General features: G+C 38.1%; 1 protein-coding gene across 2 annotated transcripts in view; it reads right to left on the bottom strand.

Moving 5' to 3' along the window:
- Nucleotides 1–2,761: 2,761 nt before the first annotated feature.
- Nucleotides 2,762–24,917, bottom strand: part of HSPA4 (heat shock protein family A (Hsp70) member 4) — a 42,942-nt gene continuing 20,786 nt past the window's right edge. The window contains exons 6-19 of one of the 2 annotated variants that reach the window (XM_065874635.1): nt 24,588–24,721; nt 21,628–21,872; nt 17,637–17,713; nt 15,997–16,148; nt 15,397–15,503; nt 14,852–14,985; nt 13,452–13,633; nt 12,322–12,411; nt 10,389–10,541; nt 9,382–9,507; nt 8,487–8,594; nt 6,656–6,775; nt 5,160–5,321; nt 2,762–4,968 (exon numbers count right to left, since the gene is read on the bottom strand). In XM_065874635.1, coding sequence (XP_065730707.1) covers nt 4,765–4,968; nt 5,160–5,321; nt 6,656–6,775; nt 8,487–8,594; nt 9,382–9,507; nt 10,389–10,541; nt 12,322–12,411; nt 13,452–13,633; nt 14,852–14,985; nt 15,397–15,503; nt 15,997–16,148; nt 17,637–17,713; nt 21,628–21,872; nt 24,588–24,721 — 1,994 coding nt within the window. In that variant the 3' untranslated portion in view covers nt 2,762–4,764. The remainder of the gene's footprint in view (nt 4,969–5,159; nt 5,322–6,655; nt 6,776–8,486; nt 8,595–9,381; nt 9,508–10,388; nt 10,542–12,321; nt 12,412–13,451; nt 13,634–14,851; nt 14,986–15,396; nt 15,504–15,996; nt 16,149–17,636; nt 17,714–21,627; nt 21,873–24,587; nt 24,722–24,917) is intronic. The other variant, XM_065874636.1, reaches the window with a different exon arrangement.

Below are 24,917 nucleotides of genomic sequence, written 5' to 3'. Positions count from 1 at the left end.
ATAAGAATTTTAAGCGCTCTCTCTCCCTCCATTGATCCAGGACTCCAAATCTTACCAGTCTACCTGGACTTTGAAGGATGTACACACGGACACAACTAATGGAAATGGCCCCAAACATAGCTCCATTTTTTTTTTCTGCTTGTTGTCCTTGAACCTGGCAAATCCCAGGTTAGAAGTATTTCCCCTTTTCTCCCTCCCTGCCCTTACAGCATGTGTCAAAACTGGAGTGACAATGTCAGGATTAGCATGGCACTTGCTCATGGTTATTGGACGGATCTAGAAACCAGTCTGTATTTTCACATCCTCTGAGATCTTCCCTTCCCTGATCCCCCAGAAATGTATTCCCTCCGTTACCATCCTGGAAATGTTGCTCCTATCCCAACAACATGGCTGTTTTTCCATTTTGCCTCCTACCCTGCTGCTTAAGAGGTCACCTCCTTGATTTCTACAGTTACGGCACCTGCTCCAAATTGCAGTAATCCAGCTCAGAGGACCAGGGCATTGAGAGTCATATCCCAGGGCTGCTCCAGCCAGAGGCAAGGGAGCACCACCCAGGAAAGGAATGCCATGGTCTCCGGGTAACTGGAGGAAACTATCCCCTTTTGCACACAAGACAGCGGGCCTAGGATGCTGCCCACCTCCTTCCTCCCCAAGTAGATCCCTCATTTCAACTAGGCCAGATACTCTCCTCCACCTGAGGCCTCACTGCACGCCCACAAAGCCCAGCTACCCCCCTTCTAAAGCATCCTCTCAGCATCTAACCCCACTGGCCACTGCCACCTCTCATTTCTCAAATCTCCCTCCTCCCTAACATGCCTCATGGATGATCATTCCCCTCTGGCAGCTGCTTGTTTCCTTCAAAGCTTCCCCTTCCTCTTCCTGACACAGCCAAACACCATCCTTTACTCTCTGAAGCAGGAAGAACACACCCTGACGCCCAAAGCTTCCTTCCACATCCAACTGTAGCTTCAGGATCTCTCGATTCCATGTCTGTACAATTTCCTAATCTTATCCAGACTCTCACAAACATCTGCACTGACTCCTGCAGACTGGAAGCTCCACATGTCTATTATGTCTTTTATTCCAGGTTTGAAACCTTGGAGCCATTCTTTTTGAAATATATTTTTAATTTAACATTATAAAATTCCAAAATGCTTATTACAGAAATCTTAGAAAATACAAACAAGCAAAAACTTACAAACAGAAATCACTCACAATCCCACAACTGGGAGAAAACCATTTCATTTTGAAACACCTATCCAGTTTTGATATTTATGCAAACACCTTCCATGTTCTTTCCAAACATGGGAAGCTGTGCGTATTGTTTTATAACCTGTATTATAATTTTACATACAAAATGATCTGTTAAGCTACTTAAAGAAGAATGATTGAAATCAATCAAGTATACAAAGTGTACTACCAAAAGCCAGCTCAATATAAAATGTCAGTAGGCCCCTGAAGCCTAGCCTGAGTTGCCTTGTCATTACCCCATAAAGGTTAACTACTTCCTCTACTTCTAACAGCATGGTTGTTTTAAAGTCACTTTTCCATCTTCCCCCTTCCTCCTGTACCAAGACCTACCACTTCCCCCTTCATTTGGCTCATCCCCCTAAAACGTGGATTATTTTAAAAGTTCCACTACCTCCAACTTCCCCCAGGCCCCACTCACCCTGCACATATCACATGAGCATCCCTAAAACACTGTCACTCTCAGGTCAGGCTAAAAGCCCCAGTGCTCCACACCAGGACTCCAGTCTCTCAGCCCTACCACCTCTGACAGCGCCCCAACAAAAACCCCTCAAGATGTTTGATAGGCATCTCAAAGGCCACTAGTCTAAAGCCTCTGTGAATTCTCATCAACCCGACGGGAGCCACAGAAGTTCTTCACGTTAAGCTGAAGCTGCCCCACTGCAAAACCGTCCCAACAGCCCTGGCTTGCCTCCAACACCCTCTTCCCCAGTGACACCGGGGATGCTGGTATCTCTCCTGGGTAAACAGGTATGCTACTCTTTCCAGGTGATTCCAACAGCCCTATAAAATGGCTACACTCTGGATGATCACTAGCTAGCTGGCTTCCCACTCATATTACCAGGTGTCCACTCTTCTCCCTAAGACAGAGGCCCAGAAAAAAAAAGACTTTACTCCAGACACTTCTTGAAGGTGGCAGGCACAGGCCCTGTTGGTAGGCCTGGCACCGGGACTATTAAGTAGCAGGACTACAGAGAGGAAGGCCCCAGACCCCTCCCCATCTAGGCCCTACGCTTTGTATAGTTAGTGTCTCTTCTGGTGGCTTCACCCCCTTTCAACACTCAACACCACCCCACATACACACCAAGACACACATACATGCACACACTGTTGGAACTGTCACTGGTAACAACTGTTACTAGCACATTCTGGGCCATGTCCTGTTCTTTGAAGGGGCACTCATCAGTCCTGGCACTGGCCTTTATAGGGCCGTAACCCACCTCCTGCTAATATCAAAACCCTCAAAGGTCCAGTCACAGGAGCAAGGTAAGGATTTCTAAGAGAACTGGGCCAAGACTCAGCATGGGAGAATAAGTATGGAAAGAGCTACTTCTTACCACCCAGTGTGCTAAGCCTCAAATGTTCTTCAGAATGGAGGTCTCTGACAAATGTTAACTACTTGGAATTTAGCTTAGAGGACTCTTACCTCTAGAGAAGAGTTTTTATTTAAAACACAAAAACATACAAACACACACATACACACCCTTCATTATGAAATTAAGAAAACCATTCCTTTGAGTGTAAGACAGGTTTCTTTTTATTAAGTTTTCCTAAAACTTGTCTCATGTTTACTGAATGTTTTTCTTTGTGTAAGAACATAACCTGGAGCTTTAACAAACCAATTGGGACAATGCAACCTGGATAAATGCTTGTCTGCACACAAGTCATTGATTACGATTCTCTGGCCTGGCCTCCATGTAAATCCAATTGGTCTTAAAGCCTATCTAAACAGAGAGCAAGCAGACCACATCATCTTATTTCTAGTTTAAACTTTAAACCTTAACCTCACCCCCATCCCAAAACCCACACCCTCCCCCACACACAAAAGAAAATTTTTAGAAGAAATGGCCATTAGGAACTGAGTCAGTTGCCTAAGAATTGGCTTAATCCTTCAGCCAGCACTCCTAAGTAGCTCTTAGCCTCACAGCAGGCCAGCTGGAACTCTTGAAGCAGGACAGGTAGAGAATGGATAGAGGAGGCTCTAAGAACAGGGCCAAAGTCCTGGTGCTGCAAGGCTTCCACACATGCTTACACTCCAACATAAACACACTTCCACCTTCCTCCTCTAAGTGATGTTTCTCTATAGCACTTTAGAGCTTGTAACACTCTAAATATTTTAGTGCATGAGATGGACAGAAACATATTCTAGATATGCAAGGTATAATCTTATTTCTAACAACATAGGCCAAAATCAACAGAGCAGCTCTCTGTTATAGATTAACAATTACAAAGGTCCAAAAAGTAACCGACAAAGATTGTAACGGTTTCTAGGGCAGGTACCAGCTCTGGCCTCTAATACTACAGGTTTCCCTTAGTTTCCAAAATGCCTCACTCTTATCAGCACTGCCCAAAGGGCAGTCACAGGGAATGCTTTGGTGCTCCTGACACTGGCTGCACAGTAAGAATGAGGTGTTGCTAAAGTCAGCACCACACTTCTTTTAACACTTATTTCAGACTCATCCAGTACAATCCAGTGCATCTTAGTTTTCTGTATGATCTGTCCACTGTTTAACACATACAAATTGGCAGATTCATGACAGATATTAACACAACACATAAGTGATTGTGAATGAGCAAAAAAGAACTTTTAACTCTTGTCGTAAGACTTCAAGCTATACCTCAAATTTACACAGAACATCTCACCTGAATAAGCAGGCCAGGATACAAATCTTCACACCATAATTAACAAGAATCAGTCCCTCAGTTAAATTTACCAGGCCTATATCCAACAGTACATCTACCCAATTCTAACCTTCTGAAGAGAAAATTATTTAGACTTTGATACCTGGGATATTAGTGGACATACTTTCAGGAACATACATTCTTAGGAAGAGCCTGCAGGTCTAAAATCCTCAGTTAACAACTTGCTCCAGGTGAAAGGATCTATTTTTCCAGGAGCAACACATGGCATTTGTAATAGGAGCTCCTTTAACTGGGGGAAGATGGGAAGATAGGAAGACGGGGTGGCAGTCCCAGGGGAGCTGACTGACACGTGATGAAGCTCAGAGCATACGTTTTAGTTGTTCTGTTAATCCATGCCATGCTCTCTAGTCCTCAGAAACAGAGGGAGACCCCTCCTCCATCCCCACACCAAGTGGGGAGCCTTTGTGGCAATCTCCACAGCAGATCTGTGAAGCACAATTAGAGTTCCTGCCATATATGTCATAACAAAAAGTCTGCTTGATAGCTAGGTATAGCTTGTGCTATAGCTCAACTTTCTAAAACAAACTTCTCTTTGTATAAGCATGATTAAACATAAAAGGAGTGAAGCATAAGCTCAGTAAGACTAACTGGGCTTCTAAATAGTACCATTATGAAAAAGATACAATGCACTTCATTTCTGTATCTAACTATTTCGAAGTCAAAATGCTCCATACATTACCTATATCTCCCGCCACCCAAATCCCCTAAAAACTAAGAAATCTCCAGTATTTAATTGCTCTAGTTGATATTTAGAACAAAGTTGACAACTTAAAGCTTTATAATAGTCTGTTTTAATATAAACAATTGTTGGAATCAATCAATGTCCATTTCAGGAAGCTTCTTGTCTGAATCCGAAGGCAGAGCTGTGTCTGTACCCTGCTCAGCAGCCTGAGGGCCTGGGCTGTCTCCTTGTCCATCCACTGGTCCATTCTGCTCTGCATTTTTTTGCTCCTCTTTTGGAGGTTCCACTTTGGGTTTCGGCTTTGAAATTATAGGGCTACAGATACTCATCAGCTCCTAGAACAATTGGAGAGAAAACTGTGGTTTCTTGTAACAAATTTTACATGGCATACTAAAATCCAAGTCCACCCTCTCCTACCCTATCCCCAAGCCAGAAGCAAAGATGCAATAATGAAATTCTCTCCTATTAATAATAAATAATGAGACTGACTAGAAAAGACTATTAAATCTTTAAAATCATACATTACTTTAATTTTAGCTTCAATCTCTTTTGCCTTGACAACTGGATCCATGGTCAGACTCTGCTTGTTCTGCAGATTCAGCTTGTTATTCATCCACTCCATGGCCTCATTTGTGCTTTTTTCAACCTTCACCATGTCAGCAGCATCCAAATGGTCATACTGGTCCTCCTGCAACCAGCAGCCAACCAGACAAGTGTCAAAGGATGATACTGTCCCTACTCAAACATTGCCTAGTTCTTCACTATCTTTCAAAAAGTGACAATCTTTCCCAAAATGAAGCCCACCTAGCCTCACAAACTACATAGACATTCAATTCCCAAAGAATTCAGAAAAGTAACCCCAATTTTTAAAACACAGAGGAAATACATTTAAAGGCCAAAATTACACAAGGTAGTAATTAAAATGCTTCAGCAGTATACATAGCACATGCTTTACACAAAATTTTATACAATGCAAAAAAAAATGACATGTCATTAGGTATGAGACCTGAGATTTAGGCATCCTTGTTAGGAGCCAAAATAATAATGAGTACAGTTTTTTAAAAGAGGCCTTTCAGGGCTTCCCTGGTGGCACGGTGGTTGAGAGTCCGCCTGCCAATGCAGGGGACACGGGTTCGTGCCCTGGTCCGGGAGGATCCTGCATGCCGCAGAGCGGCTGGGCCCGTGAGCCATGGACGCTGAGCCTGCTCGTCCAGAGCCTGTGCTCCACAACAGGAGAGGTCATAGCAGTGAGAGGCCCACGTACCGCAAAAAAAAAAAAAGAGGTCTTTTGAAAGAAGCACAATTTTTTAATTAAAAGTAATTTTTTTAGAAAGCTCAATTTATCTGTCTTAAAGTTTCTTACACTGACAATACATCAAGAACCTTGAGTATAATAGTGGACTTAACCAAACTATTTACCAAAGTTTGGGAGCCATCCAAACTTTGGAATCAGACCTCAGGCCAAATCCCAGCTCCCCCAATAGTAACCTTGGGTGAGGATTAAAGATGTTAGAAATTATCTATAAATGTTGATGCTACCACCTACTTCATAAGGGTACTGTGCAAATTTAATCAGATAATATATTTATGGAGTATATATCATATAGTGCTCAAAAATAGTGACAGTAGTTTATTGTTTATTTATATTTTATTTATATGTATTTAGTTTATTTATATGCAGTCCTACATCTGCATAACAAACCAAATTATTTGCCTAATGTGTTCTAACACCAAAATAGAGCAAGTTAAGTCAATGATCAAACATTTCAAAACAAGAAAAGGAAGCTGAATAATATTGCTCAATTCCATAGTCCCCTTCCTTATTAAAGAGAAGCAGCAAATCCCAGGGTTCTTAGTAAGATTAGATAAAATATTATACATTACATTAATATCCAAAAAGAAAATACTATCATTAAACAACAGTTAAAAAGAAGACAAAAAACTGCTACGTAAATGTCTCAATACTTAACTCTACCGAAACAATAGTAGGGAAGAGGAGAAGAAAGAAAAAAAAAAAGATACCTTGTTTTTGAAAGAGCTGATTACTTTCATATACTGTTGGATTTGTTTCCCTAGTTCGTCAAATAATTTTGGTCTTTCTTCAGATTCCTGGAATCGTATCTTAATAGGCTGACCTAGATTCTTAACAGAAGAGGGAATATACAAATTCTTCACAGGGGAGTTTAAACTTTAAGCGTAGTATCTTTCTACTAAGACTGATTATGAATTAAAATACGTTTAATCACCATGTTCTATATATAAGAAGTTGAATATTTTTCCCCAGCCAATTGAAATATATCCTCAGTCTACATGAGAATATACCTCAATACTGTTCCAAGTGGAGCCACTTCAACTTGTCACTTGAACCCTAGTTCTCAAAATACATTAGGGAGACAACCAAAAATTAGGTGCCTCCAGACAGTGATATGGTGTACTTCACCATATATGAAGTACACTTGAAAAAATAAATTTTCTTTTAAACCTGTATCTGACAAAGCCTCCAGCTGTAACCATCAATTTACCAGATAAGATTAAACACCAGAGTTGAAAAGGAGTAAAATCCAGACCAGGAATAAATCCTCGAGCACGAATGATCAAGTTTTTTCATCAACTAAGTAAGGGAGGAGAAATGATGGAAGGAGAAGTACAGACACAGATTTAAGAGACATTATCAACAGAATGTATGGACCCTGTTTGGATCCTGAGTCAAACAAACTAAAAAATAATTTATGAAGCAACTGGAACCTGAAAACAGACTGAATATATGGTGATATTAATGGTGACATTAAGAAATTTTTATGCATGTGATAATGGTACAGCTTAAGGCTACATTTTCTTTTAAATACACACTGAAATATTTTTGGATTAAATATAACCTGAGAGACTTGCTTAAAATAACTGGGAGTGGAAACGAGCAGAAATGAAACAAAACCAGACATAAGTTGACAACAGTTGAAGCTATTATTCTGTCTACTTTCACGTGTTGGACATCTCCCATAATAAAAAGTAAATCAAAAACCTCAATGGTAAGGATCTCACTGGAGACTCTTTATATTCTTGCCAGAATGACAGGAAACTGCAGGCACTGTCCTTCAGCAATTCCATTCCAGAGGTTAGTCACAATGGCCCAGTTTGACAAGAAACTAAGTAATCCAGAGAAATGCAAAAAGTTCTTCTTGTGTATTTGCATCTTTTTCCAAACAAAAGGCCTCGGGCTTCCCTGGTGGTGCAGTGGTTGGGGGTCCGCCTGCCGATGCAGGGGGCGCAGGTTCGTGCCCCGGTCCGGGAGGATCCCGCGGGCCGCGGAGCAGCTGGGCCCGTAGGCCATGGCCGCTGGGCCTGTGCGTCCGGAGCCTGTGCTCCGCAGTGGGAGAGGCCGCAACAGTGAGAGGCCCGCGGACCACAAAAAAAAAAAAAAAAAAAAAAAAAAAAAAAGCCTCAACTTTAAATAATTCTTTGTACTTTTAACTCTAAGGTGTAACTATCAGCTTCTTTAAATACAAAACCAGACTCTTCTGCTCTATTGAGAATCAAAGCTGTATACACACGGCCCTGCTCCAACTGCATTGCAAGTACCTTTAGGACAGGGATGCATCTTGCTAGTCTTTCAATCTCTTGACACCAAGAACATAGTCAAGCTCCAATTCAGTGAAACAGTTTAGGTCTAAACTCAATTTTCAGAAAAATTCTTTTGCTGTTACAAAGTTCTGAAAGAAAGTGAACCTAAGTGATAAAAAGTATAGCTCTTCAGTCACTTTCAATCTGCCTTCAATTACTTAACATGAGAATTACTCTCAATTTTGAGATACTCTCCATGGAAACTACAGCATTTCTGCTTTCAAGAGTCACTCACTTTTAATTCAGCCAATTTATCAACATAAACTTGCTTTGGCTGGTCTTCTCCATCTTCATACAACCAATTTTCAGTATCTTCTAGTTTTAAGGTAAAATTGTTACGGTCCTAAAGGTGAAGGAAACATTGCAATTTAGTCAGTCAAAAATCAGTAGATTCACAAATGAAGAAACAGGCACAAACTATGATATATATGGATTTTCTTTAAAATACGGGGGAGTGGAGAGATGGGGATATGGAAAACAAGACTGACAAAATGTTATTTTGCTTTATAGGTACAAAGGGGTTTATTACACTATTTTCTCTGCTGTAGGGGACAGATGGATATGTTTGAAAATTTCAGAATTAAAAACTACATTTAAAACTGAGTTACATAGTTAATAATACTGTAGTGCATATATGAAAGTTACTAAGAGAATAAGTCTTAAAAGTTCTCATCACAAGAAAAAAAATTTTTTAAGTACGTGTAGTGACGGATGTTTAACTAGACTTATTGTGGTAATCATTTAACAATGTATACGAACATCGAATCATTATGCTGTACACCTGAAACTAATATAAAGTTATATGTCAATTATACTGAATTATTTTTAAGAAGTGAGTTAAAATAAACATCAGGGAAAAGTGAGCTGATTTAAAGAAAAATACTAGGTAAATAATAGCATGCAAAAATGTATCAAAAAGTGACACACCAAAAAAAGAGTGATGCACAACATCTAACCTTTGGGAAACACTCCATCAACAGAAAATAAAACGATATAAAACTTTTCCCCAAAAAAGTGCATTTTTAATCATTTTTCTGTATACCTACAGATACAAACTTCCCTTGTTAACTACATTTAAGGATCCTGCCGGAAGACGCACACTAAGTAGACACACTGCGGCACATACTTACATCTTCACTCACAAACTTCTCATATTCACCACTAAGCTTGTCTCTCATTTCGTACACGTATTCTTCTACTGCATTCTTAGCATCATTCCTCTCCTTCTCTAGTTTATCCTGCATGATCATCTTACCCTGTGAACAGTACAGTTAGACCTTCAGAAAACTGAGACAATTTCCCCTTAACTATTAAGTAATATAAAAGTAGAAAAGCCTTCTTCCTCAAATCCTTTTAGTTCTGCGAATCATTCACGGAAAGAGAGCTAGAAGCATCAGTCCTTAGTAAATTATGAAGATCAAGTGAGAGTTCTGTGGGTGTACTTAGAAAAAAAGAGCAATAGAAGAAATATCAAGATGTTGAACTCAAAAGCAAAAATAAGGAAAAGAATTTAAGACAAGAGAACTTTAAGAAACTATTAGCTCAATGTCACAAGGTGAGTATACTCTGCTTGTATTACATACCCAGGAAAATCAAATTATTCATATAGTATAGATGCTAAAGGGTCTATGAAACAAAACTCTTCTAAGATCCAATGTATAGATGATAAGAAATCTCACAGACAATAATTGAATAACTGTGCTCCAGGGTCCCAAACCTTGCATCGCTCACCATAACTAGAGTTACATATTGACTGGCAACAGGGAAAGGAACTAATAAACAAAATATTAAGGCTAATGTGATTTCTCCTGCTGATCAATTTCCCTGACCCTGGCCTCAAACATCCCCATCGCTAGTGAACAATCAAATTCACACACCCAAACATGAATGATACCTCCCCTAAATGTCAAAGATCTCAAAACAGAGTTTTTAGCAATAAAGACATAATATCACCATAAAAGAATTTTGATGTTATGTCTTGGGATCTATTAAACTTGTCCTCCACTACCCCAAAACCTAAAACTGTTCTCAAACCCCACACAACCTAAAATACATGAAGGTCACTAGACACAGAGTTTGAACGTTACGGTCAAGTTAACTTTTTAGCTTATTGTTCTAAAAGACTTAAAATAACCACCTCATTTTCAATGTACAAGTTGAGCATCTCTCTGTCTATCTGCCATAACAGCTGATTCTCAATTGGCAGGTCCACAGTACTGGTCTTCACTTTTGCCTTCTTGGCTTGAGGGGGCTGGTCCATCTTTTTGTCTTTTGACCCAGCTTGAGAGGTCTAAAATAACAGAAATCATTAAGAACACTTATACAGACTCTTAAACTTCCAAATGAGTCATGTTTCAAAAGCTGGTTTTGCTCTTTTATTAACTTAGTTTGTGTTCTTACAATATCTGGAAAGTTAAAAATATAAATATTTTTGACTATAAATAGTCAAATCCATAGAGAGAGAAAGTAATGGTGGTTGCCAGGGGACAGGGGGAGGAGGGATAGAGGAATGGGAAATTGTTGCTTAATAGGTAGTTTTAGTTTGGCGAAATGAAAAAGACTGTAGCACAATGTGATTATACTTAACACTACTGATCTGTACACACACATACACTTATTTACATACATACACACAAAAACAACCTGCCATAATTCCACTATCAACATATAATCACTATTAAATATTCTCTAATTTTCTTCCACTCTTAGCTAAACATATGAACGTGCATAGGAAATTAGTGGGGAGAGGGTATGAAATTTTTAAGGATCAGAAATCCAGTACTAATATGACTTCCAGAGTATCTGCACCTATTTACATTCTCACAAGGAGTAAAAGAATCCATTCCACTGTACCCCGGCCAAAAAAAGGAATTCATTTACCATGATCTATTATTCTCGTTGGGTCAATAACCTTTTTTCACAAAGTTATAAGGCATACTTATTTCTTCAAATAGCCTAGTCATATTTCATCCAGCGTTCTCTTGGGATCTTTGTGATCCTTCCCCCCAAGTGATTGACTCTTCTAGCTTTTTTCTAATCTTCTATTATTTGTCTATGCAAGCTTTTATTGTTGAATCTATTCACCTTTTCCTTTGTGATTACTTTCATTGCTTTTACGCTTTGAAAGCTCTTGCTGATCCACAAATTGGCGGGGGGTGGGGGGGGGGAGGCAGGCGGGTCCACCTCTCTCCTTTCTCCTCCCCGACCTTCCCAAACACAGAAAAATACGTACTTCTCTTGCCCACTGCTGCCCCCAACCCAGGCAATAACAGGTCTTCCACCTTGGAAAAGGCCTACAGTACACTAAAGCATCTATGAGGATGATTTCCTCTGCATTTTTTTTTTTTACAATTATTTGCACAGCTAAAGGAATAAAATTTGTTAACTGACATGAAAATGGGTACCAGACTTAAGCCTCCTAAAGGCTCTGCCAAACTTTTTTAAATGCCACAATCAGAAATACATTAGAAGATGAAATTATACACTGCAATGTCAAATAATTTGAAAGAAATGCTGTTTTCAATGCTGATGACAAAATTTAAACATGAAAACTCAAAAGTTAAAGAACAGGTTGTAAAGGATCCAAAAATGCTACATATTCATTTAAATACTTGGGATAAATATTAACATTATTTACAAAATATATTTCAAAACATTATTATTGAAAACTGTATTTCAACAAAAAGACAAGTTTCAGAGAGTTGACAAAATTTGAAAGAAACACCTTTCATTGTTTATTAGTAAAGAATAAATTATGGGTAGGATGACTATTAGTAACAGCCATTCAGAAACCAGCATGAACCAATCACTAGCCTTCAGAAACCAGCATGAACCAATCACTAGCCTAGTAAAACTAGGGCTTCTGAGTGTTTCCGTCCCACAAACCATCCAGACTGAAGTTCAAAGACCATTTTGCCAAAGATACTTTCCAACCATACTACAAAATCTTGCTTTAAAGACTGTTCAGATAAATGAAGATTTCTAATATAATTCCCTTCCAAGACATAATATGTCAGCCAAAACCATCATGTAAAAAGATGGCAAATCATACTCTAAAACACAATTCATACCTCCATTTCTTCAGACTCTGCCTTATTTTCTGCTGGTGTCTGCTGCTGTTGCTCTTCAACATGTGGTTCCTCCTGATCCACTTGCATCTTCTGAAAAACAGGTCACATCAAATCCTGAAACTAGGAAATACTAGTGAAAGACTAAGCAACCTTCATGACACATTGGCAAAATCACATGATGTGGAATTCCTACTAATTACCAACAATCAGACAACCCAGACTCAAATTCCAGCTATAACACATATGTTACACTTAGAACATGAAAGTTTTCCTCTCTGGATCTCGGTTACTACATCTGTACAATGGAAATAACTCTTGCCTTGTCCTTATATAAATAGGAGCGGCTATAGAACTACATTGTAAAACCATAGCAGTACTTACAAGCACACAGCGTGGCAATATTTAACACAATAAAATCCAAAGAAAGCATGAGTTTCTCCTAGCTTCCTCATGAATACATTTCTCTCAAAAGTCTTAACTTTTTCTAGCAGTTTTTAAATCAGCCTTTTACATCCTCCCCTAATGTAACCACTGTGTACATTAGGGGAGGTGGACACCTTGAAAATTCTGTTAAAGGTGTTAAAAGAACAAAGGTTGACAGAAATGACAAAGAAGGGAGAAGTTTGTAGAGACCTTGAATCACACTGGCTTTCAATGCCTGCAGCACATTATAATGACCTTGGAGGCTTTTAAAACTGACACCTGGGCTCTAGCCCAGACCAAGTCAAACAAAATCTGTGGGGATGAGACCCCAAACATTTATAGTTTTATCAAGTCTTGATTTTTATACACAGTAAGTACAAGACCCAGTGCATAATTCCAACAAATGAGTGTGAATTCTACGCTACCTGTGGAAATAATCAACTGAGACTCAGCATTCCCCAGTAATCAGAAAGAACCAAGAATAAGTCAAATTGAGAGGTGCATGGTCTGAAGGAGGAAGCCAACTATGTTCCACTTCTATACAAATTCTGTATAAAGACTTTGTGCTAGCTCACATATGATGGGGTACGCATGCAAACCTACTCTCAGCAGCTCTGTCACCCAGTCTATTTGCTAGAATTTCTAGACAAGTGTCACCTCTGAGCCATTATGAATGGCCTAAAATGGTATAAGATTGTCTAGATTACCTCTTCCTCCTTTGCATTCTGATCTGTTTCCATCGGTTCCTCATTTTCTTCAAACTTGTGCACTTCCACTAGAGATGCACTGGACACACTGAAGATGCCATGGACATTTACTCGAACCTTGACTTTCACTTTTGAACTGGAGCCATCAGACTGAGGGGTGACTTTCTGAACTGAAAACTGAGCTAAGGACATAAGAAAGATAAAAGAGAACACATAACCTAAGAGGATGAATTCAAACACAAATACATGCCCATACTGCCAGGTTATGTCCATTTCTCAGTGAAAGGTCAGTAACATGATACTTCAAATAAGCAAAGTGGGCACTCTTAGAATCTTACTAAATCATCAGATTTCTCCTTCCTCTCTCACAAATAGTCAAACTCTTATTTATCTTGTCTCAATTAAGGACTCAAGTACCTCCTAACTCTTCAAACAGGTCCTTCCCTCCAGTGCCTTACTCCAATTCATCTTTATAGGCTACTGCCAGATAAATTCCTAGAATAGATTTGTCCCACTTTCCTCTACTGAAAACCCCAGTGATTCCATACTGCTTGTGACTTATCAAGAAACTGCCATTTCTAGATTCAGTTACTATATCAGGGTTTTGCTTATGTTTTTTAATTCGTAAAACTCTGTAAAGTATGAATTATCACACCTAGTCCTGTTTTACAAATGAGGAAAACAGAGTAGGTTAACTTTCCAAGCTTCTAAGTGCCGTTCAAGATATTCCTAATACTTTACCCATGTATTCTAGTTCCGTAATTATCATATTAACTCTGGTTTCTCTCTCCTCGACTGGTATTATATCCAGATTCTAAGTTTCTCAGAGTCAATGAAGACTCAAGCCAACATGGTTCCATAACCTGTGATACTGATTATCACAATTTTCTAATGATTTTCTGTGTACACCTAACTCTATGTTAGGGTCAGAATTGAATCTCCTCAACTCCTTTCAGTAACTAGCACCACATTATGCACAAGGTATAACAATAATGTGCATTAACCAAGAACTACAGCCCAGGGAATTCCCTGGCAGTCCAGTGGTTAGGACTCTGTGCTTTCACTGCCGAGGGCGTGGGTTCGATCCCTGGTCGGGGAACTAACTTCCCGCAAGCCGCACAGAGCATCAATCAATCAATCAATCAATCAATAAAAATAAAAACTAAACTAAAAAAATTTTAATTAAAAAAAAAGAAAACAAGAACTACAGCCCACAATAGGAAATCCAATTAAATGATGACCATCCTGCTGGTTCTAAACCTGGTAATACGACTGAAAGTGTTTTTTTTGTGCGTGTGATCTAAAATCCTAAATTTCAGCATATTCTACTTGCTTTGCTATTCCAGTTCTCCCAAGCACACATAATTTCTTTTTTTTTTAATTCCCAATTCTTTACTTACCTATAGCAGGATCTGGATAGGGCAAATCCTGAGGAGCGCTATAATAGGCCTCAAGAGTGAAAGGTTCCTTTCTATAAAATGTGAGTACTTTAGAGAAAGGAGCAGCATGATTTTTTGAAAAGACTTCACAGTCACTGAACAGAGAGAGGAAAAAGACAAAAACACAAATTTAGGACATTGCTAACACTTTTTACCCATGTATTCTAGATTTGTAATTACTGTATAGCTCTAGTTACTCTTCTCAACTGGCACTGTTTGCAGATTATAAGAGTTCCTAAGAAAAAAAATATGTATGTGTGTGTGTGTGTCTAGTGTCAGTTTTAAACATATATATATACTTCAATCAGCACATAAAAGGCAGCAATTATTTCAGCAGGATCAAATAAAAGAAGCTAGTAAGGACACAAACTTATTCTGATGAATGACTAAATAATCATTTTGCTTCATGCACTACGGCAAAATATTACAGATGTGTATAACTTGAAATGGAGAGTATTTTCTAAGACTTAACACTTAAGTAAAAAATGATTAAAAAACATTATTACCTTGACCCTTCTTCAGCTGGAGAATTCCATCTCAGAGATACTGGATATGGTACTACATCAGTGATAGAAAACTCTCTGACTTTGAAAGCAGGCGATAAGATTGCACACTAGAATAATAATTTTTAAAAATTCCATTTGGCAAGTAGACATACGAACTAATTATTACAATACCTATAAAGAATGACTTCAGAAGACATCTACTTACATTAATAACCTAATAGTACCTAAATAAGTGGTTTTATAAATGTCTATCATTTGTCAAACCACCCATATAATCTAGCTATTCCTCATTACTTTTCCATTAACCTCAACCTTTATTTAACTGATGTATAACACTACTTCATGCAACAAATACGCCAAATTCTAGTGGTATTTCAGGCTTACGTATGTTTCTAGTAACTTATTTCATCTTATTACATGTTATATAGTACAAACAATTCCATTTATGAACACGACTTCTGATACCAATTTTAAAACAGAAGTTTTAGAATCTTAGACCTTAAGATCACTGAGCTGATCTCAGACTAGTTGGATACATAAAACCACTGCTGTATTTACAATGACCTATAAATGGCTACCTGTGAAAGAAAGCAAGCTCACCTGCAATGCACAGCCTCTAGTAACAGCTTCATCGGCATTTAGTGTTGTACTAAGTTCTTTACCAAAAAATTTGCTGATTTTCTCTTTCACTGCAGGGATTCGTGTTGCACCACCAACTATCTCCACTGCATAAATATCTTCTTTCTTTAACTCTATTTAAAAACAATTAGAATAGACATTTATATTAAAAGAATCTTTTAATTAGTATTTTACAGTGAAATAAAAAGAGCAATATAACATCTTATCACAACAAAATAATTCACAAATGTATAACAAAGCCCCACCACTCCTAATCCCCTCCACAGTAACACGTGAGCGTGCACACACACACAGGTGCGCGCTCCAAATAACAAGGGCAGAGTGGCACGACAATATTGGGACTTAAGAGGTGAGAGTCAGGAATACCTAATGTCCTACAGTATGCAAGTCCTACAATCTTGGAAACAGCCTCACAGAAATAAATGTTAAAACATCAATAATTAAGCTGGCCATAAGGAAAATAAAAGGGCCTCAAAATATTGGACTATCCCTGACATGGCATGCAAAAAAAAAAAAAGTATGCAGATGCATATCTAGTCACTCCAGCACTCCAGCCAGAGTATAAGCATAGGCCAGATTATAACACAGGTACAATCTCCTCATATCAGAAGGAGAGAAGGTACACACCAAGGCTCTGCTGTCACTCATAAAACACCTCTTAATACCACCTGGGTGGGAACTCCCTGGTGGCGCAGTGGTTAAGAATCCACCTGCCAATGCAGGGGACACAGGTTCAATCCCTGGTCCGGGAAGATCCCACATGCCGCAACTAAGCCCGTGCACCACAACTGCTAAAGCCTGCACGCGTAGAGCCCGTACTCTGCAATAAGAGAAGCCACCACAATGAGAAGCCCACTCACTGCAACTAAAGAGTAGCCCCCACTAGCCACAACTAGAGAAAGCCCACGCGCAGCAACAAAGACCCAACGCAGCCAAAAATAAAAATTAAAAAAAAAACAAAACTCACCTGATTTCCTGGTCACATTTTGTGCAACAAACACTGACTATTTGTTGAGAAGGGCTATTTAAAGAAATGGGCTGACCCAGTATGGAAAGAACATGCCCATCTGTGATAATCATTCTGATTTAAGAGCTGAGCCTGTGTCAAGATTAGAGTACATCTCAACACCATGAAATAGCAACCAACACAAGAGTGGACTCTAGGAAAAGGTTTGTCAAAGGTTTGCGGAACATTAGTAATGCATTCCTAAATCAAACTTCCACCTTTTAGCCCAAGATAAAATTAAAGCATCCTGTTAAGTATGTGATTATCATATCCTCCCTTTACTTATTTTTCAACAAAAGATTCACTGACAAAAAAAACCTACAAGACTACCACAGCAACACTGCTAAAGACAGTTTTTACCACCATGAAATACCTGAGACTTTAAATCCATCTTTGAATCTGAATTACCTTTCCTGGGAAAACTATCAGATTTCCCTAGACACTACTGGAGGTCCTCCGGGGGACGATATTGATAAAAAGAAGTTTCATATTGCACTGAAGTAGTTCATACAATGAAAATTTGTTAAAACTGGAAAAAAAAAAGTAATTAACATTTTCCAAAGAGCCCAAGATGAACAGTCACAATAATACTTACTGGCCTGTTCCAAAATACTACGGAGTGGTGGCTCCACTCTAGCTAAGAGATCATCACACATCTCCAGAAATTTGCCTCTATGGAAAAGAACAATAATAGGTTAAATCACATTCCATTTTTATGTAAAATAAATCTCTATAATCAAAAAGACAGATAAAAGTACTGGCAAGGATGGAGAGAAACTGGATCTCACATACATTCCTGGTGGGAATGTAAAATTGGTGTAGCCACTTTGCAAGAGTTTGGCAATTGCTCAGCATGTTATACATAGTGCTCCCATATGACCCAGCAATTCCACTCTAGGTATCTATCCAAGACAATTGAAAACACATGACCACACAAAATTTGCACATGAATGTTCACATCAGCATTATTCACAGGCAAAATAGTGTGAGAAACCCTATTATCCATCAAGTGTATTCAGCAAAAAGGAACAAAAACAATAAAAGTGACTGATACATGCTGGAACATGGATGAACTTTGAAAACAATATGCTAGGTGAAATAAGCCGATCACAAAGAACACGTTATATATGACTGACCCCATTTATATGCAATGTTCAGAACTGCCAACTCCAAAGAGACAGAAAGTAGATTAACCACTGCCTAGGACTTGGGGGAGGAAGAACAGATGGGGAAAGACAGCTAATGGGTACAGATATTTTTTTCTCTTTAATTAATACACTTTATTTTTTAAGACTGGTTTTAGGTTTACAGAGAAATAAACAAAATGTACAGAGAATTCCCATACACCTCTTACCCCCACACCCAGTTCCCCTGTTACATCTTGCATTAGTAAGATACATTTCTAACAACTGATGAGCCAATATTGATACATGATAGTGTAAATTAGGGTTCTACATAACTTGACAAATGGTGTAAGTATTCACCATTACAGCATCATACTGAATAGTTTCACTACCCTAAAAATCCTCTGTACTCTACCTATTCATCCCTCCCTTCCACTGAACCCTGGCTAACCACTGATCTTTTTACTGTCTCCATAGTTTTGCCTTTTCTAGAAGGTCATATAGTTGTCATATAGAATGTCACATAGTTCTAGAATGTCATATAGTTGGAATCATACAGCCTCTTCAGGTTGACTTCTTTTGCTTAGAAATATACATTTAAGGTTCCTCCACGTCTCTTCACAGAATGATAGCTCATTTAGAGTTTCTTTATGAGGTGATGAAAATATTCTTAAATTGGGTTGTGGTAATGGCTGCACACTTCCATGAATATATTAAAACCCAGTGAATTATATACTTTAAATGCGTGACTTTTATGAATTACATCTCAAAAAAAAAAAATAGTGGAGGTATAGAATGCACCCACCAGAATGGCAAAAATTCAAGATCACTAATACCAATATTTGGTGAGGATGTGTAGCAACTGAAACAGTTTAAAATGACGGTTTGGTGGTCCAGTGTTTAAGACTCCACGCTCCCAATGCACGGGGCCTGGGTTCAATCCCTGGTGGGGAAACTAGATCCCACATACCGCAACTAAGACCTGGAGCAGAATGCATGAATGAATGAATGAATGATTATTTTTTTAAACTCTTAGCTTTGTCTAAATAAATAAATAAATTGATGGGTAGATGAAAGGATGGATAGATGAACAGATCAATAGGTATGTGGTAAAAACAAGTACAGTTAATATTAACAGTAGACCCTAAGTGGCAGGATAAGGATGTTCACTGTAAAATTCTTTCAGTTTTGCTGCATATTTGAAAATGTCCAAAATAAAAACATGAAAAGCAAAGGTAGAGAGCATTCTAGAAAGATGGCAGCAGCAACAGTAGAAGTTGTTCCTTTTTTTTAAGTTTTATTGAAATTTAATTCACATACCATAGAATTGACACATTTAAAGTGTACAATTCAATGGCTTTTAGTATATTCAGAATTGTGCAAACATCACCACTATCAATTTTAAAGCCTTTTCATCACCCTAAAAAAGAGTATTTTCATCACCATTAACATTATTCTCCCAACTCCCCCACCAACCCTCCAGCCCTAGGCAACCACTCATTCTGGACATTTCATATAAACAGAATTAGACAAAATGTAATCCAGTTTAACTTATTTCTTTCATCTAGCATAAACTTTTCAAGGTTCATCCATGCTACAGTACGCATCTGTACAACATTTTTTTAATTGTCAAATAATATTCCATTGTATGGACATATCACATTTTGTTTATTTTATCAGTTGATGGGCATTTGGGTCATTTCCATTTTGGGGGTATTGTAAGTAGTGCTGCTAAGAACATTTAAATATAAATTTTTGTGTAAATGTGCTTTCATTTCTCTTGGGTATGGAGTGGAACTGCTGAATCATATGGTAACTATATTTTACTCATTTTTATGTGAAATAAGTATTTGAGCTTTTATTTTTTTAATGAATTTATTTATTTATTTTTTATTTTTGGCTGCATTGGGTCTTCGTTGTTGCACACAGGCTTTCTCTAGTTGCAGGGAGCGGGGGGCTACCCTTTCGTTGCGGTGCGTGGGCTTCTCATTGCAGTGGCTTCTCTTGTTGTGGAGCACGGGCTCTAGGCACACAGCCTTCAGTAGCTGTGGCATGAGGGCTCAGTTGTGGCTCATAGGCTCTAGGGTGCAGGCTCAATAGTTGTGGTACATGGGCTTAGTTGCTCCACGGCATGTGAGATTTTCCTGGACCAGGGCTCGAACCCTCGTCCCCTGCATTGGCAGGCGGATTCTTAACCACTGCATCACCAGGGAAGTCCCTTCTGAGCTTTTAGAAGAGAAGTGTGCACTGCCACTAGAGATGCACTGGACACATTGAAAATAGCTTGGTGATTCCTCAAAAAGCTAAACATATGATTACCACATGACCCAGCAATTCCCCTCCTAGCTATGTACCCAAAAGAACTGAAAACAAGATACTCAAACAACTTGTTCATGAATGTTCATAGAAACACTCATCACAATAGCTAAAAGGTGGAAACCCAAATGTCCATCAACTGATGAATGGAAAAATAAAATGTGATATACCCACACAAATGTAGTATTATTTGCCATAAAAAGCAATGAGGTACTAATACATGAATCTAGGAAACATTAAGTTAAAGAAGCCAGACACAAAAGAAGCCAAACACATACTGTATGATTCCCCCTAACACATCATAGATACACAAAAAGTTGCTGTTTAATAAAAATGAAAACCATCACTTTCAAGTAGAAGCGAAAGGTGACTACAAATCTGGTTACTAGGCACAGTAATCTCATTGTGGCAGATTAAAAGCAATTTTGACTCCATCACAATTTTCTGAAGATGGCTCAGGCCACCCTTCTCCAAACAAGCCATCAGTCTTGCCTGAATTCTACCAGTAGAGTTCACATACTAAAGAACATCCAAGCAACCTAACCAGATAACAGAAGCATTCTGGGTATTTCTGAGGATAGCCCTGAAATGTCAGTTACCCAGAATTCTTGTAGTATTATACAAAAAGACCCGTTGTCCTCAAGTGATACTGAACTACTCAAAAACACCAATTTCTGAATCAATGACTAAAGCAAATTCAGTTTAATCCTGCACTAAAGCACTTTGCCCTGAATTTATGAAGACTGGTAACTCACGTGTAATACATGCACATGTAAAGGAACTGCCAATTTCCTGGAAATAGTCTACGTTATTAGACTAACCAAACCCAGCCTTCACATCAAAGGCAATATCTGGACGTCCCTGGCGGTCCAGTGGTTAAGACTCTGCGCTTCCAATGCAGGAGGTGCGGGTTCGAACCCAAGTCAGGGAACTAAGATCCCATGTGCCATGCGGCACAGCCAAACATAAAAATAAATAAATAAAAATTTTTTTAAATAAAATAAAGGCAAGATCCTGAATGGCCTCTGATTTTTACCTATAGAACTGAAGTTACATAACATCCATATAATTTCAACAATTAGCTAATTAAGGCTAATATAAGTAGGGAAACATCACAGTTCACCATCAAAATATTAATATGATTACCTATTCATAGTTCCAGATACATCAACATCATTCATAAAACATTCGATGCTCAAAGGAAGGTCTGAAGCATTTGCACTCATCAATTTCTTGAGTTTCTCACACTCTTGAGACAGTCGTAATAATGCACGGATTTTGGACTTTATGTCTAGCTTGTATTTCTTCCCAAATTCCTCACAGAAGTGATTTACTAGCACCTCATCAAATTTTCTGCCTCCCAGTGTTGTGTCAAATGCAGTGGCCAGAACCTTTGAAAAAAAGATGGTAATTAATTCAAAAACTAACCAATTTAAAATTTTATCACGATATATATTTAACTGGTAAACTGTAATAAAAAGGCGAGAAGGGACATTAAGGTTGAAATAAGGCAATGCGCATGTGTCATTTAATCATGGTTACAACCACTATGGAAAGAGACATTGTAATCCCCAATTTACAGATGATACAAAGACCTAGACAGATCAGATAATATGCAGGTCACAAAGTTATTAAGTGGTAGAAATAGAATTCAAAACCCAACCTCAATTCCAAAACCTATGCCTTCTCCACTACACCAATCTGACTCCAAGCAACAATTATAATTCAAGGCCCAATACACTAACATGTCATGTACAGTTCTAGTCTTATTGCTACCACAAAACTGTGAATAATACCAAAGGCTTATTTAGTTCTATGCAATTTACTACCAGAAAATATGCTAAAGTCCAAAGTCACAGCTATCTGTTTCTATTCAACATAGAAGACTAATTAGGTTAGGTTATCCTTTTCCAAATCTCTGGCAGATTAGAAGCAAACTAGATCTAATCAGATCCAATAATAGAAGACTGGCTAAATAAGTGATGACCCACACCCTTAAAACAATCTCTTCAAAGAATGTTAAATGTCCTCAGGAAGTTTTTCTTAATAAGTGAACTCATAGGAGAGGAAAAAAAAAAAAAAAGACGAGACACAGTTCTGTGTAATTCCAATTTTGTTTTCATAAAAGACTAGAATGAAATACACCAAACTGTAGTAAGATCATGAATGTCTTTTCTTTATATATAAATGTTCCAAAATTTGATTTTATAATAAGTATTTTGATAATTTTTAATTATAATTGGAAAAGTGACAAGTAACAGCTGATAATGAAGCAGAAACTAATACACATCACTTTGACTCAAAGACAAGGCTAAATTATGCCCAGTATCTTCTGTCGAAAAAGGTGAGAGGGTTTCCCTGGTGGCGCAGTGGTTAAGAATCCACCTGCCAATGCAGGGGAGCAACAATGCCAATGTTGCTCCCACACGCTGCAGAGCAACTAAGCCCACATGCCGCGCAACTACTGAAGCCCGCGCACCTAGAGCCCTGGCTCTGTAACAAAAGAAGCCACCACAATGAGAAGCCCGTGCACTGCAACGAACAGTAGGCCCCACTCACCGCAACCAGAGAAAAGCCCGCGCACAGCAACGAAGACCCAATGCAGCCAAAAATAAATAAATAAAATTAAAAATAAATAATTAAATTAAAGTTTAAAAATGAGAGTACAAAATGGAATTTAGAAATAATCCTATTATGGATAAAAGTAAAGCTTAAACAGTGAGAATAACACTTGGTCCATCATTCATATCTGTAAAAATCGTGAACCTCTTATTTCCCAACCATCCCAAAGATTTATTTGTATTAAAAAAAAAAAAACATAAACCATAGAAACAAATCAGAATATAAAGCAGAGGCAAGTCCAGTTTTCAAAGAAGCAGGATTGTAACAAAGAGAAACTCAAAATGCCCTCCAAACCTAACAAGTACTTATTCTGGGATAGGTAGTCCACTCGACCAACTCCTAAATTGGAAGCAGAAAACCAGTTTAGACCTGGCACTAAGAACCTTGATACAGAACCCAAATAATTAAATACTCAAAATACCCTTGGCTCTTAAGCAAATTCTAGATAAAATCACCAAGCCAGAGAACTGATTTTATATCCCACTGAGGAACTAGCATATACCATCAAATTTGACTGTGACTCACAGACATAGAAAACAAACTTATGGTTACCAAAGGGGAAGGGCAGGGGGATAAATTAGGAGGATGGGATTAACACTGCTATAAATAAAACAGATAACCAACAAGGACCTACTGCATAGCACAGGGAACTATACTCAATATTTTGTAAAAACCTATAAGGGAAAAAGAATCTGAAAAAGAATATATATGTATAACTGAATCACTGTGCTACATACCTGAAACTAACACACTGTAAATCAACTATACTTAATAAATTTTAAAAAAACCCTCACTGAACACCTAAAATCTATACCTTTTACTCTATATAAATTTGACCTTAATAAAGAGACTAATACAGGAAATGTGTATACATATTTTTAAAAAATTTTTTCAACTGTGACCATGATCACCCTCTGGTCCCTCTCTGCCATTAACACTGCTAGACTTCTCTGTGTACAAAACTGCTTTCTCCAGAGCTCTAACGTCTCCAGACATCTACAATATCACTCCTAGTCTGGTTTCTTTCAGCCACCCAAGTTCTAGTCACTCCGTCCTGTTCCCAGACCACTCAAAACCTTAAGAGAATACGTGTATCATCTCCTCAATCCTCAGTGTAAGATATATGAAGGGACTACATGTTAAAGATTCCTCCTAAAAAAAAAAAAAAAAAGATTCCTCCTAGTAAGCTTGCAAGGCAAGCATTATTTTCCCCACATTATAGGTAAGAAAAATAGGCTCAGGACTCTAAGAGTTTCTTCCTCAACGTCTATGCTCTTTGCTTCATACCATGTCAACTCCTGATAAATTATTTTGGGCTTACAACTTCCACCCAACCCCTACCTACCTAATTTCAGGTTCAGATGGCTCATACCAAGTTTCCACTAGTGAAACAAAATTCTTTAACCAATTATTTTAAGTTGTCTCTCATAAATTCCTAATTAACATACACTTGTAATACAGTCTTCTGGAAAAAATATACTTACTTTAAGTTTTCCTCTATTAAACGCACATACAGAAACTTGATAAGAAGAATGCCCCATGTCTACAAAAACTACATTTCTTGGTTTCTCTTCTAAGGCAGGAAGATCTTGTTTATAGATTCCATATGCAAGAGCAACTACACAATAAGAAAAAAATTCAACATAATGTTATCATTTAAGTACTAAACTTAAAATTCATTTAAGTAGGAAAAAACAGACTCTGTATACAGATCCATGAAAGACTCAAAATATTTATAAGCTCTGCATGATTTATTCATGAAGAACACTAATTCAAAGAGTTAAATGCCGACATTCACTTAGGCTTCCTTACGT

Source organism: Phocoena phocoena, chromosome 3 (genome assembly GCF_963924675.1).
Source record: "Phocoena phocoena chromosome 3, mPhoPho1.1, whole genome shotgun sequence".
In the NCBI taxonomy this organism is placed as follows: Eukaryota; Metazoa; Chordata; class Mammalia; order Artiodactyla; family Phocoenidae; genus Phocoena; species Phocoena phocoena.
The sequence above is the reverse complement of the archived record's forward strand: the minus strand, read 5'-3'. Positions and strand labels throughout refer to the sequence as shown.